This window comes from Solenopsis invicta, chromosome 6 (assembly GCF_016802725.1).
Source record: "Solenopsis invicta isolate M01_SB chromosome 6, UNIL_Sinv_3.0, whole genome shotgun sequence".
In the NCBI taxonomy this organism is placed as follows: Eukaryota; Metazoa; Arthropoda; class Insecta; order Hymenoptera; family Formicidae; genus Solenopsis; species Solenopsis invicta.
Genome location: NC_052669.1, coordinates 18,588,656 through 18,607,077, shown reverse-complemented (window position 1 = coordinate 18,607,077; position 18,422 = coordinate 18,588,656). Strand labels below are relative to the sequence as shown.

Here is an 18,422-nt window from a genome sequence, read left to right as displayed (position 1 = left end):
ATGTTATGTATGCGGAAGACTGTGAAAAATAAATTAATTTCTATCGAGAAATATTTTTCAATGTTATTAAATATGAATTTATCGAATAAGGAAAACTATCATAATTGAAAAAAAAAACATGTTTGCAAAGGAGTACGAACTTTATGTGCTTTGTAATTGAATATTACTACACTAAAAAAAGTCTGGTCATCACTACCAAATGTATAGTGAAATAGTATCGATTAAATATTTTGTTAATATAACCAAAAATAATTTTATTGTTCTAAATATTTAATAAGTATTGTCAAATCTGGTATAAGTTACTAAATATTCAGAAAGATATAATTATTTTTGGTTACATTGACCAAATATTTCACTACCTATACATTTGGTAGTTATTGCAAGTCTTTTTTCAGTGTACTATTAGTAACGCGATATGAAAAAAAAAACGTTTTTCTAACTTTTTATTTATATAGTTTTGAAATTTGTTAAACGAGATATTAAATTCTCAAAATTCGAAATATCTTTTGTCTCACACGTAAAAAAATTTTCACGATCTGAATTTACGAAATATTACGATTTAATTACCTTGATTGTGTATCGATTCTAATTTTTATGTATGTATATCGACCTATGATGAACCGTTCCGAGGTTTAAATCATCGTTTGCGCGACGCGTACTTTTAAACAACATTGCATCGTGAGTATGCATTCCAGCTTCCTTAATGGCGACGGCAAAGACTATCGTGCATTCCAGGAGACATGTGTGCCCGTGCACGTGCACACGCATGCACACGTGCGTTCGTGCGTTCGTGCGTTCGTGCGTACGCAGTAGGAATTTATTCTAGCGAAGACGCGCGGAGGCCGCTGCGTCGGAATTTGACAAAAGAAAGGCGCGCTTACAACCGCACCGTGAAAATTAAGATATTTGTAGCAAAGGTAGCGATCGCGAAATACCGAACACGAGACAGCGTGGAACATTACGCGAATAAAAATGGGACAAATGTTTGAACTCTAGCGGTTAAAAAGAGTTACATTAATGCTAGACATATTAGTGCTCGAAATCTGGGATCATGTCACATCTAATCCAAATGATTATAAAATAATTTTTCCAAAGTCTCTCAAAAAAAACGTTTGCTTTAACAATTTAACAGCATTTGAGTTTCGGAAGCTCAGTGTGCAAGGAAATAATTAAATGTCTTGATAAGTGAAGTCATCTGACAAATTTGTGTCTTAATACATCTCATCAAATAAATTTAAGCTTTTTGATTGAGACTTTGATAAATGTTAAGAGACTCGGTCATAGAGCAACTTACCAGGTATGACTTCCCCGTTGAACGTCATTTCAACCAGATGCGCAACCGCTTCGTGCGGGACAAACGATGCCAAGAAACGTTGACTACCTAGCGCTCTCACAAAACTCGTGACATGCCCCCCGTTTACGAGGATCTCCAAGTTCCCCGAGCCGGCTCTCGATCCATCAACTGACGAGAACAAAAATGTCTTTTATTATCGGAGACGCGCTTACCGTTTCTCGATCCTACAGCTCAGATACGTACTTTCAAATTCTACCGGCTGGTTCACCACTCCATTCGGGATCTTTCCAACCTGTATAGCTCGGGCGTTATACGCCTGCGATCTAAAATTAACACGATCAATTTGCTTATAGACAATTCAGTTCAAATTTGTCTATATCTATTTTTCAATCCCAACGAACATTTAATAAAGCATAAGAAACGTCCGAGTTAATTCCAGTTTCCAAGTTTTTTAGACTTAAGATATGAAAGTTACAGTCGCTTCTCATGGCCATAATAGATAACAAAAAATCAAAAAATATAAAGTAAAAAACAACACCTAGATTTCGCTCTTCAAAATATCTTTTTTGCAAAATATCAATTTTAACAAACCTGAAAGGCGATCCCTTGATGTGCTGGCCGTTCACCAGAATTTGAATGACGTGTTCGCCGACCTCCTCGGCGGTGATGGTATACGTCAAACCACGCAGCTTCGATTTCTGTATCGGCACGGTCTTGCCGTTGGGACCTGGGGAAGGCATGAAATCAGATTTATCATGTATTCGCGGCACGTGGCGTTAATGTCGAAAGTTGCAACGGGATTTACCGGTAACGGTGACGGACACCTTATTGGGATCCACGCCAGTGTTGACGCTGAAAGTGGTCGGCCGGTGCACCGGCAATGTTTCCAGCGCGCTTCCGGTGGCAATAGCGGTCGTGTTGCTCTTGCCGGAAGACGCGGACACGTAAACGGCACTACCGTTGTTTAGATACTTGTCGTGAGTCGCAGTACCGTCCGTCGTATCTGCGATCTTGCCGTAGTAGTTATTGTTTTTGTTCTTCAGGATACCATGTGTGCGAGTAGCCGTCTGACCATCGTACCTCGGACCTGCGCCGTAATCGGGACTCGATGATTTCTGCACGGACGAGTAGCTCGTCGTCGCGGAGTGCGACGACATATTCTTGGCGGAGTAGTTCTGCGCGCTCTTGTAATTATTGTTCAAGAAATTATTGTTCGAGGTACTGCCGTGGTTTTCCGCGGTCGGCGAATTGGTCAAATTTGCGAGAGATTCGAGACTGCCGTACGACAGCAATGACTTCGTCTTGGCAATCGCATCCCAGGAATCGCGTCTCGAGGTACCACCTACCATCGAAGATACCCGCACGTTACTGCTGGTATCGACGATGCCGTTATCTGTGGATCCGCGCCGGTTAAAGGACGTATCTTTGTCGCTGGTCCTCGGGCTGAAGCTGCGATTCACGGGGCTCTGCGTGGCACTGCGATATGTCATCGGACTGCGGGTTGGCGAACGCGATCTCTTCAAAGACCCCGAGTTGTAGATGTCCCTAGATTCTTTGATGACATGAGTGGTCGGACTCAAGTCTGGCGATCGTGATCTGTTGAGTGTACTAGATGAATAAATATCCTTAGATTCTTTGATAAAACTGGGACTCTGCAGATTCGGTGATCTCGAGCGATGATTGTATGCGTTACTGCTGTAAATCTCCTTTGTCTCCTTCAGCACCGACGGGCTGTGTATGTTCCTTTGCACGGGGCTATGACTGATATGATTCGGCGATCGAGTGCGGTTCAGCGAATTGGTACTGTGATATGTCGTTGAATTTTCAGTGACATAGTTGTTGGACATTTTGTACGTTGGGCTGGTCTGATGGATAGGCGAGTAACCGCGCTGTGTCGGGCTGATGGACTTGTACGCGGTCGAAGTGTACATCTTTTGGGATGGGCTGTTTCGTTCTGTCACAGACATGTTCAGTCCGTTCATTCGTCGCTCCAGGGACGACACCTTGGATCGTTCCAGACTGGATGTGGACTCCTTTGATCTACGGGAGCCTTTTTGTGTTCCCACACGTATAGAAAACGGCGAACCACGCACGTCCGAGCCATTGAAGTAGACGTACACCCGATACTTGCCCTCATCACCAGGCACGAAGGACACCCGGTACTGCATATGACCGAAATCCTCTATCCTGTAGGGCACCGATTGCTTGTCGTGAACGATATCGATGATGACGTCGCCGAGCCCGCCGGTTCCCCGCGCGTCAACGATGAAAGAGAAAGGTTGTCCGGGCATGGCGCCATCAGTGTCCAAGAGCTATGGTTAAATCATTTTGTAAAAGTTTATTAAATTATTATTAACTTTTAACCATTAAAAGTTTCTTAAATTACTTCTCTAAAGTTCAAATAATAAAGAGAAGTATAATTTTCATAATGTAATAAATCTAACTGCTGTATTTTTTCACTTTTCCACAAAAAAATTCATAAAGTTAGGCTTTATTTCGACACTTCTAGCGAGAATGGTTAAGGGTTAAATTATTTCGGAATTATTAAGAACGGGAATTAATTGTAATTGATATAAAATAAAAAGTATAAATTGTAATTATATATATATATATATGGAATATATATATGGAATATACAAATATTTATTTGTTATATTTGAGGCATGTTTAAGAAAATTTCGACGTAAAATTTTCGCACATAGTTAATTCTACTTTACGAATTCCAAACATTTTTCAATATTAAAAATATATCCCCAGTCGACAGATATTTTTAGGTATAACGATGATCTGTATCGACTGAGGCATATCATAAATATAACGATGGCAACATGTAAACTGATTCTGCCAGAAATAATAAATGAGTTATGATCTTACTTTGATTCCATTAGGATCGAACACGAAGCACGTAAAAGGACCGCCTTGTATGTGATTTCCCTTGTGCGTTATCGCGATACTCCACTCTCCCGTTTCGTCGGGTTGAAAGGTCGCCGTATGGACACCGTCCTTTTCCTTAACAGGACACGGCAGCGATCTTCCGGTCGGAGACCACGCAGTTACGTCGATACCATCATGACTAGTTCCTAAATGCAAAATTCCAATACTCTGACTTTGTTCTTCAAAAGATTCTTTCATTATCGCCAGAAACACGTACCGTAACTGTTGACTAGAACCTCCACGATAGATCCAATGGCGCAAGGATCCATGCCCGGGGATTTGATTTTCGTTAGCGGCGGTAAAACCCTGAAGTAATAGGGACATCCATTCACCAGCTCACCATCATTATACACCATCAACTGAAAACCAAGACGAGAAACGAATTTAGAAAACGTAGGAAGCATTGAATATTCCTTCATTTATATTTAAAAGAAAATAGCATTTTATATTTGCACAAATATTTAAAAAATAGGTTTGATTTTTGCATATTTATTTGTAATTTTTCCCGAGAGAACTTTTTTTAAAACCTAAAGATAAAAAAGTTTATGGATTGAATAGTTGAAGTTTTAAACGAACACGGACACGAAAATCAAGTGTCTTAAAATTGTGTGATTGACGAAATTTACAATTTTTTATAATTACACTATCAACGAACCTTGTGCATTCCCACTTCCGTAGGAACGAAGGTGCCTTTGCCGTGAACGCCATTCCACGTGAGCCTGCATTCTACACGTCCGCTGGGACTGATGATTTCGCCGCGCACCTCCCGCGCGTTTACGTCTTTAGTGAGCATCTCCAGTTTGAAATGTGCCTGCAATCGGATTACACAATTTGTTTATCATCGAAATACTTAACTGCGGTTTCGAGAGGTAAAACTTCGAGAGTGTTTCGTCGACTGAGCGAGCAGGGATTTCTCGGGTAAGGCGGGAGGAAGAAACTCTGTGACGCGGCGGCGAAAATTCGTCAACGCCGACTAGCTGAGGCGCGAAGTGTAATTAACAAACAATGACTTAACCAACCGGCTGTTGCACTCGAGCGGATGTGCTGTCGACGTGCACGGCAATCTGTTGACTCGCTTGAGGGCGAGGCTTCACCCACTGAAAGTACGCAGCATATGCCATCACGCCTAAATGCTCTACATTCTGGTCCGCCATGTCCTTCGCTTTCAGGATTGGCTCCACGCCCAGCTTCTTACCACCGTCGATACCTTAACGAAGAACACGCATCGTTTCATTCATTTGAGTGAAATCTTGCCAAAGGATTTATTGCGCTTTCTTCAGAATTTATTATGTACAATGTATAATCTATTTAACTTTATACAATTAAAAGAGAGAGTGTTAATCTTTCGGCAAACTTTTATTCTAAAGAATCTGGTATAATTAAATGTAAAATTTTATGCCAATATGCATGTACAATTTTTGAAAACAATAAATTAATTTATAAAATATTTACTCTTATTTAATAAAATGCCAGTAAATGTTTCTTCTTATTAAATAACCGTTATTTTTATGTATGGTAATCGAGACATTGGAGAAAATCAACTTATGGGATTCTTACCCATTTGCAAGTTGTGCTCCCACGCGGAGGGATCGGTGTCGAGTTTCTCATAGGGTGGCGCCGGGCCGCCCAGATTTCTGACGATTCCGCACAGTGCCCGACCGTCGTTCCAGTCCGTCTGCGAAAGCAGGATAATTGAATATCACTGTGAGATATTGTACCGAGGTACTGTTACCGGGACGCCTCGTCTCCACCCACCGTGAAGTTCCGTATTGAGGTGTGTGATAATTGCGAATTGACCCATCGTAGCGTTGCGTGGAAGCCCGGCGAGCCTTCCTTCATAAAGTACGACAAGTAGGTCATCCCCGAGAGCTCGTCCAGGTAAGGCGACGCCAAGTAATCCGGCTCCAGCACCAAGGGGATGTCGAACTCACGCTTCGATATCTCCATGGCCTTGCGACAGTTGTAAACGCTGCAAAATTGACATAGATTAAAATTAAAACAATAATACACAATATAAAAATGTAACAACTATATTTTTACGGCAGTCACAGTTTCACCCTCATAAATTATTAATTGAAAGAAATAGTATCATACCATTTTGATATAAATAAGTTATGTTTAAGTAATTTCTTATTCTTTCAGTTATAAATACTGCAACAATTTCGGTTTTCTTCTAATAAAAATAAAAATTGAACTTTAAATATTCCAACAATTTATTTAATTTTTCCAAACTTGTTAGTCTTCAACATTAGATAATTCTTTTAACCGCTAATATATGTTGACACGATTTATCATTCTTTTAGATCTTTATAATCTGTTTATAATTTACCTGTCATCTGGATCGAGCTGGCGCCAATGAGGAAACAGGCCGGGCTTGCAGTAATCCAAAAGTGCGCTCAGATACACGCCGGAGTTCCAGTCGGTCGTAAAATTATTAACTCTGCATTCCGGCAAGACAGCCTGAAAACAGAATCGCTCGTAGAAATTACGATGCCGTTTACAGATTGTCCATTCACGGTCATTAGCGAGCAATTAAATGCGACGACCGCGATACGCGAGGTATCCGAGGGTCAAACGCGCGCGTATAAATCATAACGCACGTATACACGCGCGTACATATTAATATCATGCGCAAATACGCAAACGCATAACGCACGCAATCGGCGACTCTGAACTCTTTCGTAACGGAAACACGTTCTCGCGTAATGCGATATATATGTATATGTGAATCCGTCGGAAAGGATCGAGGTAAAGTGATAGCTTCTGCAATTGGTTTATGGCCGCGCGATGCGAGCCGAGGTCACGCTCGATGCAATTATATCGCGTACTGACCTTGAGCCATGCGAGCATGAGCTTCCTCGGCGGGAACTTGGACTTGCCTATTTGGTACCGTACGATGAGCGACCATATCAGGCCCAGGATCAGCTTCAGGTTGCCGTTCACGATGTCCACGTTACCTGGAATAAGAGAGCGGGGAAATCGGCTTTAATCGGGATTTAAGCCGAGCTCACAATATGCAGGAGCGGTAAACCGTCAAGTGGAAGAAAATTAAATTTGATTTATCGTCGGCCTGAATTTCTTCGCCTATCTGGAAAGAACGGTCTGGCCTGCCACGCACGGAGAAACGATTTAATTCGGGGAACCGCAAAAGAGAGAGAGAGAGAGAGAGACGTGGAGAAAGAGGGAGAGGGCACGTGTGCGTGTTCACGCGGCAGTCGTAATTGCAGAAGAAAGATTTACGATGGCTTTGGAGAACAAGTTCGAGGATTTCATTCTCTCTGATTGTAATTTACATTGATTGATGCACACGCATCAGGCGCATACGCAGCCATACGTGAGACCTACATGTATTTTAATAGAAATCTCAAGAACGAAAGATTTTTATGGATTATTATAATAAAAACCGATTTTTAAAAGAAACTCTCTTATCATTGCGGATTTTTAATTTCGTAGCTCTGTGAAATCAGACGTCCGTAAGGAGGTCTGGAGGATAATTATATCTACATGAATATTCCAGTATTATGTTTTATTATTTAAATTTTTGCTTACTCTTGATTCTTATGTAAAATCGCGTTTTGCAGTACTTATTTGCAAATTTAACGAGAAAATAGCATTATGAATTAAACAAAAATGTTTACATATACTAATAAATATTCATGCAAACGTCATTTAGATCCGCTAATTCGTTTAAAACTTTTTTATTTAAAATTACGTACAACAAAATATAATATTTTTGCTACGAAAACAATTATAAAACAAATTTTTCCTCGTTTTTTTTGCAGGTAGTTTCAGGATCAAAATTTGGGCATTTGTGAGCAAAATTTTTTATTGTTAATATGAAAAGAAAGAAAGCTTGAGAAGCTTTCAGTTTTTAAATTTCGATAACTTTTAGCTCGTATTGTATATCCAAAACATGCTTGGACTTTTTGTCGATTTTGTGATGCTGCGTAACTTCATTTTTTCGTCTGTAGTCACTGCCTGAAGTCTCCTGCTTTATAACTTTAGTAGTTTGTGTTTTTACTTCTCACAAAGAAAGATTTTTTTTTAAATAAGTTTTCTTTTACGCCATAAATCTGCTCTGACGTTACACGATGGAGCAGATAACGCGAGTGTGATAATTAAGACGAGATCAGGAGCGCGCTCGCGTTCGTTGCGTGTCAATCCGATTCGGTGTGCATCTCTCGCTTCTAAACGCGAGATGTAAGCGTTTCTCTCATCCCGGTCTCGTGAGACGGTATCGTCTGCACAGCATGCAAACTGAATCGCGCGGTAACAGCGGTGTTGCCTACTGCAGCGACGACGGTGACGATGCCGCGGACGCGGTTTTTCGCGGCCTCGTAGGCACCGGCGGCCGCGACGCGGGAAAGGCAACGACCTCGAAGTTCCGATTTGCAGGATGTGACGCGAAATGAGAATCGAACGCGGCGATATCTGGAAATGGCATGCTGCACGTGTCGCGACACATTATAATGACGACTGAGATTTTCGAAGGCGTATTGAAGTTTAATGAAAAATTCTCATCGCAGCCACTTTTCCTTAAATTTTTTTTTTTTTTTACTTTTTTTAAAGGCGCTGTCGCAGGGAATCGATCGAGAATTGAGCCTCCGCTGCGACGGTGTCTGATGGTGTCTAGTTACGCGGTGTCATGCGCGAGATTAAAAGCACCGCGGCAGAAATGCAGATCTCCGGGCGTCGCTGAAAGACAGACGGCTTGTTCAACGATGACCCGCATATTCGAAACGATTACGTCTCCCGTATGCTGACTCATAGGCAGGCCGGCTGCCTGCGCGCTTTATTATTGTTACACTGCGATCCGAGAAAAACGCATTACTCGTGGCGTGTGGCAGGTAATAGCCCGGATCGCCGCCGATACTTCCGAGCAAGAAAATCATCCTTTCTGCTCGCGTTTTCGCGAGCCCCGCGATCTCTCGACGGTGGAAGACCGCGGCGTTCTATTGTCGGAAATAAAAGCGCAATTAATCCGTAATGACTTTGGACGTTTCATTCCGATGCGTGCCTCGCAACGCGGGCGAGTCCGAGAAAAAGACTTGAGAAAGTAAGATCAATTAGTAACAACCACAGAAGAGTTTCTTCGAGTGAAAACAATTTTGTGCATTGCTTCGCGATTAACGAAAAGCTCCTTTGATTTGAAGAAATTTGTTGCTTCTTTAATTAGATATAAAGAAATAGTTTGATTATGCAACGCAAATCTTTTTTTTTAAATAAAAGAAATATATTTTAAAAAACCAGAACAACTATATTATATTTCGTACGTTTCAATACTTTCTTTTAATTAAAAAATCTGTCTAAATTAAATACATAATTTGAACGGGTAATTTATTTATAATACTTTTAAAAAGGCTAATCACGTCATTTCTTAAAATCAAATAAATTTTTATTTTCTTTGAAAGTATTTTCACTTCAACCTAAAAAAAAACAATAAACAAATTAAAGAAACGACTTCATCAATTTAAACGTAACTTTTTTCTGGATGAAGAGAGAAGAATACACTGAAAGAGTTTGTAATAACAATCAGATCTAGAAGATAATTACTGAGGCTTAGTGAAGTAATTTCAAATGTTCAGTTAGAACAGCAAATATTTTAATATATTAATAAATAATTAGTTATACCAATCAAACATTTTATTGGAATTATTTCATTGCAGAGCTTGGTTATTATTGCCAAACTCTTTTTTTTTCTTTCAGTGTAGAAAAATCGTAGAAAAGAGAATTCAAGAGAGTCGAATTAAATTGCGAGATCATCGCGAAATTACGTTCGCGCACACGGCAATTTGCCCGTACGTGCGCAATCAGGGGAGCGAGCGATATTTTAAAACTATTTTTTTCCAAAGTCGCATGGGAAAGAAAAAGATCATACGTGATCAGCGCGTACGGATCGTCGAGATACGATAAATATATTCTGCGCGTTCCCCTTTCCTCTCGCGTGTTGCGAGAGGAGGAACTCACGCATTTCCAGCGATTGCTCATTATCTGTGGAATGCGTCGTGGCGGCTCCCTCGTACTTTGATTGCATATCATTATTAATAACGCATCTTCTCTCACGCGTTCGCGCGCGCCTCTTTCCTGCACCTCGACACGCCACGGAGAGAAATGGGGGAAAGAAAGAAAGAGAGTGCGAGAGTTAATAAACATGTGAAGGGTTTCACCCACGTGGCTGATTATATACCTCCTATTGGCGAACGAGTTGTATAATAGCGTGTCGATATTATCAAAAAAAAAAAAAAAAAGATTAAGCGGATTAGAAAAAGGAGGGACACACAATCGAACAAGCGTCACTCATATGGTTATTTAAATATCATTCAGAAGTGTCACTCTTAATTAACGTTTAATCTGAAAAAAAGTATCTCTCGTGGCGATCAATGTATGGATTACGAGATACAACATTTCGATATCGAAAAAGATTAAGTAGATCGGAAAGGATAGAAAACGGAAGCACAATCGTATCATTCGTATTTATATATATATATACATATATAAAACATGGCCATTTAAATATATCAACGCGGTAATCGCATTAGTCATTTCTGACTAATGCGGTTTAACGCGAAACAAAAAACATGTATCTCTCCTTCTCTTTCCTGAAACTCGCCTCATCGATAAAAACCCAATCAGTGTTATCTAATTCTTCCGCATGATAAAATAATCGTCGAGTAAACGAGCTGTAACGCTGCTATGAGAAACGTGTGTTACAGAAAAGACTTTAGGTACGGCTGTCCCAGTTTTTCTTTTGCGGGCATTTTACGTCCATATATGTAATAATTAAAAAGCAGTAAAACGGTCTGGATGCCTAAATCCTGTGCGTTTTAATGCGAATTACGGCGGATATTTCAGGATGCCTTGAAGACGCAAGTCATAACGTCCTTCCAATTACGGAGCGTAATTGGACGTTGAGCGCGTGCAACGCCTTGACGGTTTCGCGCGACCGTGGACGGACAGACGGCCTTCGCCTCGCGTTGTACCCTTGCAATTCTCGTCAATCCATATAAAACACGGTATTTTGTCTACATTGCGGATCGTAAAAATGCGAATGTTCGAGCGACGCGGCGGAGGCAATTTCTTCGCAATCTCGGGAACGTCGCGGACCCCGCCGTGACGAAAGACGATAGAGCATCGTGCATCGCGAGCAAAAACACAGGATATTTTTATCGATTCGATTAAATCGGCTTAATCAACAACCAGTGCAAAAATAAAACACAATGAATTGGAATAACAACGTATTCATATAATTATTAGGCACAGAAAAACATCAATTCTACTAGCAAAAAAAGCGATTGCTCAATTTTTTTTTTTTTTTTGTAGTAAGTAACGGTTATTTTTAACAAACATTTTCTTGATAATTTTGAAATGTACGCATTACAGATTAAAAAAATTTATTATTATATATAAAGAATTTTTTATATTTTTTTCAAGAATATTATAAAGTTATAAAAAAAAATCAGAATAATAAATCGCATGTTTGTTTTAACTTAATATTATTAAAATTTATTACATTATATAGGCTTCAGAATATGTTTTAAATAAATTTGATAATTTATGATACAGATTTGTAGCTACATATAAACTGATTGTGAATGAAATATTTGAAAATAATATTTATTTAATTTAAGCATATATTTTTTGTGTATATACAAGATTTTATTTTAAATAAATAGTACTTGTTTCAAATAAATGATGAATATATTTTAAGACTGATGTATTTAAAAAAAAAACTAAATATTGAATAATTGCTCTTCTTAATATGAGATATCTTTTTTGTGTACAAAGAAAATTAGTATTACATCAAGAATTCATTGTTTTATATATACATAAGCAAGGATATAAAATCTTCTTGAAAGAATTTGATAATCTTAAACAGACATAATTTGTTTACATGAAGAAACAAAATTTTATGTTAGAAAACTGCCTATTTAAAATTATAAATTCTTTCAAGATTTTACATTCTTGCTTATATATGAATTGTTGATTTGAGATTAATTTTTTTCCATGTACCATCGTAAAACCTATCGAAAATTTAAATTCTCAATAATTATATTCGTTGATCATTTTATTTTAATCATAGTTTGTTAAAAGCGTTTTGTACTCTTTACACTCTCAATATTTGAAACATTCTGTCGCTAATAGTAAAACTATTCGACTTTGTTCCGAGACACCGCGTTCACTTTGTATTCTAACGATTCTATTTCCGACAGGAATCAACCGCACGTGACTTGCTTACCTATATTGACGAGCTTCACGCCGTCAGCTTCGATGGCCTGCAGCGCCGTGGACACGTTCTCCAGGTGATGGTGCTGGTTCGCCGGTCGCGGGTTCCATCGAGGCAGGCGGCGTTTCGTCAGCACCTCGACCAGGGCGCAGAGACGCGTGCCGTCTCGGAAGTCCTCGGCGAGGTCCAGCACGGGGCCGCCACCCACGTCGCTGGCGTGCTTCAGGTGCTCGTTCACCCAGTTCCGAAAGGTGTTGGCCTGGATCTCCACCCAGAGGTCCTCGTGGCCCTTAATCGGCATCCCCTTGGCGGCCGTACCCTCAGCCGAGCGGGCCACCAGGCCCACCAATTGCTCCGGCCGCAGCTGCTCGGTCGACTGCATTCTCGGGTTCCTGTCACACACACGTGACCGGTCTTATACATTATGTATGTATACCTGTCGAACTCGTCTTGCTGTCACAAAGGCAGGGTAAAATTCGGTAATTTTGATATTAGGCTTGCATGTAAATGTGCTTTCCTCTTCGATTAAAGACTTAATCGGGTCGTTCGGGAAAGAAAGTTACTTGCGGAGACGTTTTTATAATTATTTATACGCATATACGGGTGTTCCGAAATTCGTGAGTCAAAGTAAAAAAAAAAAGTAAGACCTGTCTGCAAGCGGATTATCTTAATCTTACCCGCAAATTCTTCATCAAATTCCAAATTCATTAACATTAAATAATGTTGGCGCTTTAATCTCGCGTCGAGACAAAGTCGCGGTGGGGGAAAACACGTTCGCGATTGCATAAAATGTTTACGAATATATCTCGCATTTTTATCGTTGCAGGCTATAATTAATCGTTTCGATTAAGCGCGCGAACAAATCGTGGTACGTAGTACCGAAGTAACGAGCAATAAATTACGAAATGTTTAATTGCTCGTGCGAAACGCTCGAGCGTGCTTCGCATGATGCGGCCTACGAATGCGACCTTTAAGGTCGTCCCCATTGCGAGGAGAGCTCGATTTAATTTCGCGATGAAAAACCCGGCGACACGGTTGTGCATTGTGCCGCGCGCGACGAGGAAGATGCATTGCAGAAGAGAATTTCGCGCGGTGAAAGTGCCGGCGTTCGCGTACGTACACCTGCGAACACCGCGGCGTAACGTATTTCCGCGTATCTGTCCTCGGCGTAAACCTCTACTGCGGTTTCTTCCCGCTTTTAATTTTATTCGCCGCTGCTAATTCGAGTCAAACGTAGAAACGGCGTAAGAAAGCGTTGAGACGCCGGAGTCCGCCAATTACGACGAAACGGCACGCGAGACGAAATAAATGCGTGAGATAAATGATAAAAATGTTTTTCAACAATGCACATTTCGGCCCACTTATGCTGGAGATTCTAGAAAAAGAAAAAAAAAGACCGGCGAAGCGCGCGCCAAGGGAAACTCGCTAATTGCGATGGACACGCTCGACGCTTCGATGCTCATACATCAAATAATAGGTAAAAAGTTTATTAACGTTAACGTTTAAGTTGCAGCAGTTTACTTTTGCCACAAGAGAATCGCAACGCGATTCGCGTCCAGATGCTATCGAGGAGCCGGGTTTCGTTTCTGAGGCTAATCCGTGTTTCCGGCGTCGTCGTTTGAGTCAGCCGGTGTCTCAACTTACAGCTTACAGTCGTCGTTAAAGCCACGTGAGAATTTTGCTATTGAAAATGTTAAACTGCCTCGACGTGATCTCCCGATGCGTTCGCGAACGTAAAAAAAAATTCACGTACAGGGTGTTGCAGATACATGTAGGACGCACAACTGATTAGGCGTAATGAAATTTGTCATGTAAAATAGTCATTAAAATTATTAACTCTCTAAACAAATTTAATGAAAAAGGAAAAGAAAAATTAGCCACACACAATAAAAATCATCAAATTATTACAGAAGGTATTTTTCTTATTATTCCCTTGTTAAAAATTAACAAACGTCTCCCACTCCGTCTGTAAAATAAATTTACTATATAAAATGATCCTGAAGAACATAATCCATGAGAAATCATCATAATATATCTACCTAAAATACTTAATTTATACATAGTTATTAAAGCACATAATATTATATTCATATGAATTACAGACAAATAAACCAATCTTTTTATATCTACTTGAATTAAACATAAAATTCCTACAATTATTCCTCCAACGATTCTCAAACGAAAAATTAAATAATTAAATTTCATTAATGACAACTGCCCCTGGCAGTCTGCCGTATGCAACCAGTCGCGCGTACCTAAATGTCTCTGCAACACCCTGTACGTGCGTCGTAATTTTCTGTTTACGCGTAATCCATGCACGCCAGCGGCGAGTTGTTTCATCGCCGCGTGACATCATTGTTGTCTCGTAAGCTCGTCTGACTGGTGACGCTTGCGTAAGTGCGTAAAAATCTACGGTGGGTAGAGCGCATGCAAAGGCACTCGCGAACGATTAACGGCGGCTCTTTCGCGCCGATTTCGCGGCCGGGCAATTGACGGCGCAAATAAGCTGCTAAAAGTCCAAGTGTTAATTAACACCACCCGACGTTTTTTGCACCTATTACATAATAGTCCGCGAAGTACAGCGAATCCGAATCGACTCGAGATCGCGTGACTCGATAACCATGATTGAAAGGGGTATAGCGTAATTGAGACGTAATAAAGAATAACCGTGGGAGAATTAAGAATTTGTTAAGAGAATCGCTATATTGTGCTTTTTCAAACGCGTTCGTGTATAGTGCCGGGAAAGATCTCGGCATTTATCAGGACGTGTCAGGCGAAATCAAACAAAGATCGCTCTCGTGCATCCGTGAACGACAACTAGTGAATCAAATTCACTAAGCGATTATACACACCGGTGTGTGCAACGACTTTCACCGCGCTCTCAAATTTTATTCACCACACACGCACCCTCACACACGCGTATCTCGTTCGTCATTCGTGTCGCTCGAGAGAACGCCGATCTGAAAAATTAGCGCGGATCGATCTAGGCGACCGTTCCGTTCATTAGATCGACGCGAGATCATTATCGGAAGTTTCGCACGTTGAACGGAGATTGCGCAATCGACGGATCGAAGTCGAAGAGGCTGCCGTGAAGTAACAGTGGTACTCCATTTATCAGAATCTTGCTTCATTGAAAAGAGAACGATACGGGCATGTTGAAATAGATTTTCAATGTAAATCACTGTACATTTATAACTCTTTCATTTAGCATTTTAGGATTTTAGATATCTTAAGTATTTCATTAGATTCTCAAGTCGATAGATTTTCCATAAAGCTGAAAAATTTTACGATTGCAAAGACATAATTTTTTTTGTACATACAGGTCGATATTTCCAGATTTTTCTCGTGTAAAATCCTTGAGCTTATTCTAAATCTTATAGATTTCTGAAATCGCAATTGATCGTCAGATTTTGCTAAAGTATCTAAAAATTTAATTGGATACAGATCTGAAAATAATTTTGTGAAGCCATCGCAATAATTATGTTGGACTCTTAAACTGAATTCTTAGAATGTCAACATTTTTTGCAGCATTGCTCGTCATGCTTGGACATCCGTCCCAATTATTTTGATGGTCCAATAAGATTATTTTCAGATCTGTATCCAGTTAAACAATTAGTACCATTCTCAATTATTTATATATACTCGATTCATAAATTGTTAGATTCACGTAACGCTGATGTCATGAATCATATGAAGCTCGTATTAAAAATCTTGGAAAATCTCGATCTCATAAAATTACGGCTTCAAAAACATGAATCCTTCTCTGTTTACTGTAGATTTCAGATTGGTTTCGAAAAAAATACTCGAAAGAGAGGGCCTTGTATTCCAAAAGAATTCCCGTTATTGCCCGTTTCATTCTTGACTAAGCTCTTCCGAGTTGTCAAGATTAAAGGCGCAATATTGCTGATAACGTCTACGTCTTTATCATTCAACGATTACTCCGGGGACGAGCTTATCGTTCAAGCACCTTGTCAGAAGCGTTCCGATAAACGGAGACCCCCCGATCGACAGTCCGGTCGTTCGCTCCGTCGGAGCGACGTAGAACTCCACGACGTCGCACTCATCCGGAGGATACTCGTCGTCGCGCGTATCTCAACGGAAACACGCACGCACACAGAGACACGCATCCATTCGCCCACGTAACCGCACGCACGCACGCAGGACGTAGGAACGCACGGTATGCGAACTCATATATTTACGTTGGCTCTTCCTCGGGCTGGCGCCCCGCGGCTCCACCAGATCGATCCAGGCGAGTGGATCGCGACGACGACGTTGGCGAACGTCGGTGACGGACTTCGGCGACGACGGCGAACTACGCTACGCGAGGAACGCCATTTTTGGACGTACCGCCGCGGCGCCGTGCGTTGATGAGTGTTCGACGTGCGTGAGCTCACTGAACCGACATGGAGACCCCTTCCTCTCTCGTTCTCCGGCAGTTCGCTGATACAATCGCTCGTTGTGAGACCGTGGGGTCCGCGCGATTGTAATGGGAGCAGGACCGTAGCGGCGAACAACATGGCGCTGACGTCGCGTTTGTCACACGCTCGTAGAGTTGGAAAAGATGGAAATTTAATATTTTCACGCCAATTTCTCACTCAAAAATCTAAAAAAAAAAAATCACGAAATTTGCTGTGATAACCAACGATCGATGAGAAGAAAGGTCCGAGGTCTTTCCAAATTTCACGAAAGCGCGGAGACTGTAGACCAAATTTTATTTTGTACGACTTCACGCTTGTTTCCTCGATGCTGTTCGTGAATGACGTGGAAATGAATGTATAACAGTCTGTTAAAATAAAAATGGACTTCTTCTTTGCACTTGCCGAGTAAATACGTTTCTTTCGCACGCCTACGTGCTTTTCCACTTGCTGTGCCTGCATGTAATTTAGATACCGCAAGTTCTTCGCGATACTTTCCTGAGTTCTAGGCAGCAGAAGCGCGCCAACGGTTCCGCAAGGTGGTGGCACCTGTCGGAGCCGTAATCGTCTGTGCTGCATACGAACAGGCGAATTGCTCCGCACCTGAACGGCGACCGAACGTACCTATTAATGAACTAATGAACGTTTGGCATGCGCATTTCATACCCTATCCGGCGCGTTTGTGACGTCAGTAAAGCTCAATCGAAGGAGAATTTTTTTTAGCACGACCATAACAGCGCAGCATTAACAGCTTATCGAGCTGCAACGCCCATTTATTCGTAGCTGAATGAAAGTTGACGCGCGGCAAGCATCCAAGCATCCAAGCGATCTTTATCTCGAACGCGAGTAAAATGCGCTAGCTGATTTTGAATTGAATAGACATACATTTTCATGAAGCAGCGAGTAATTTTCTTAATGTTTCCTCGTTTACGATAAAAGCTGAAGAAATTTGACGACTTCGGATGCATCATTTTCCCTCGCGCTCTCATTCAACTTCGATATTCGGCTGGCAAGCGATAAACGGCAAGAATACGCAACGTAATATGTATAATAGGATAAAAGGACGCACAGTGCCCCCGAGTGGGTTTCGCGGTGACGACGCGGCGGAGACTTCAATTCCAATTATGCGAATTAAGCGAGATCTCTCTCGATCGGGCGTTGATATCTCCGCGCGTGTGAGCGCGCCGATCCAAAAGCTCAGCCCACTCCCACAGCGCATTTCGAAACGCTCTAATTTATTCGTCTTTGTGCCGTGCACAGTGGCGGGACACAATGCATGGCATTAAATATTACAAAACGGCGAATCGTAGGGAATTACGATACTGTGTTGCGATATCGTAATTGCCACTGCGACTGTTATTGGAAACTGCGTGTTCCACGCGGTTGTGTCTGATGCGAATGCTGCGTTGCATTGCCGTATTTTTATACGCATGTATATTGCACTACACTGTGTAGATAGTTTGTTATATATATTGTAATATATTCTATGTATTACATGCATACTGTAATTATTTCAAAAAGTCAAACTAATTAAATCCATAAAAGTATTGAAAAT

General features: G+C 41.0%; 1 protein-coding gene across 3 annotated transcripts in view; it reads right to left on the bottom strand.

Annotated features, from left to right (window-relative positions):
- LOC105204017 (filamin-A) overlaps positions 1 to 16,895 on the bottom strand; it is a 39,223-nt gene extending 22,328 nt beyond the window's left edge. For 2 of the 3 annotated variants that reach the window (XR_005575122.1, XM_039451216.1), the window contains exons 1-14: positions 16,652 to 16,895; positions 12,465 to 12,844; positions 7,061 to 7,185; positions 6,558 to 6,688; positions 5,984 to 6,197; positions 5,786 to 5,903; positions 5,248 to 5,435; positions 4,884 to 5,039; positions 4,446 to 4,587; positions 4,169 to 4,374; positions 2,100 to 3,606; positions 1,886 to 2,021; positions 1,538 to 1,617; positions 1,295 to 1,462 (exon numbers count right to left, since the gene is read on the bottom strand). Coding sequence is in view for 2 of the 3 variants with exons in the window: in XM_039451216.1 (XP_039307150.1) it covers positions 1,295 to 1,462; positions 1,538 to 1,617; positions 1,886 to 2,021; positions 2,100 to 3,606; positions 4,169 to 4,374; positions 4,446 to 4,587; positions 4,884 to 5,039; positions 5,248 to 5,435; positions 5,786 to 5,903; positions 5,984 to 6,197; positions 6,558 to 6,688; positions 7,061 to 7,185; positions 12,465 to 12,834 (3,541 nt within the window). In the remaining variant the exon portion in view is untranslated. The remainder of the gene's footprint in view (positions 1 to 1,294; positions 1,463 to 1,537; positions 1,618 to 1,885; positions 2,022 to 2,099; positions 3,607 to 4,168; positions 4,375 to 4,445; positions 4,588 to 4,883; positions 5,040 to 5,247; positions 5,436 to 5,785; positions 5,904 to 5,983; positions 6,198 to 6,557; positions 6,689 to 7,060; positions 7,186 to 12,464; positions 12,845 to 16,651) is intronic. The other variant, XM_011173007.3, reaches the window with a different exon arrangement.
- Between the last annotated feature and the right edge of the window lie 1,527 nt (positions 16,896 to 18,422).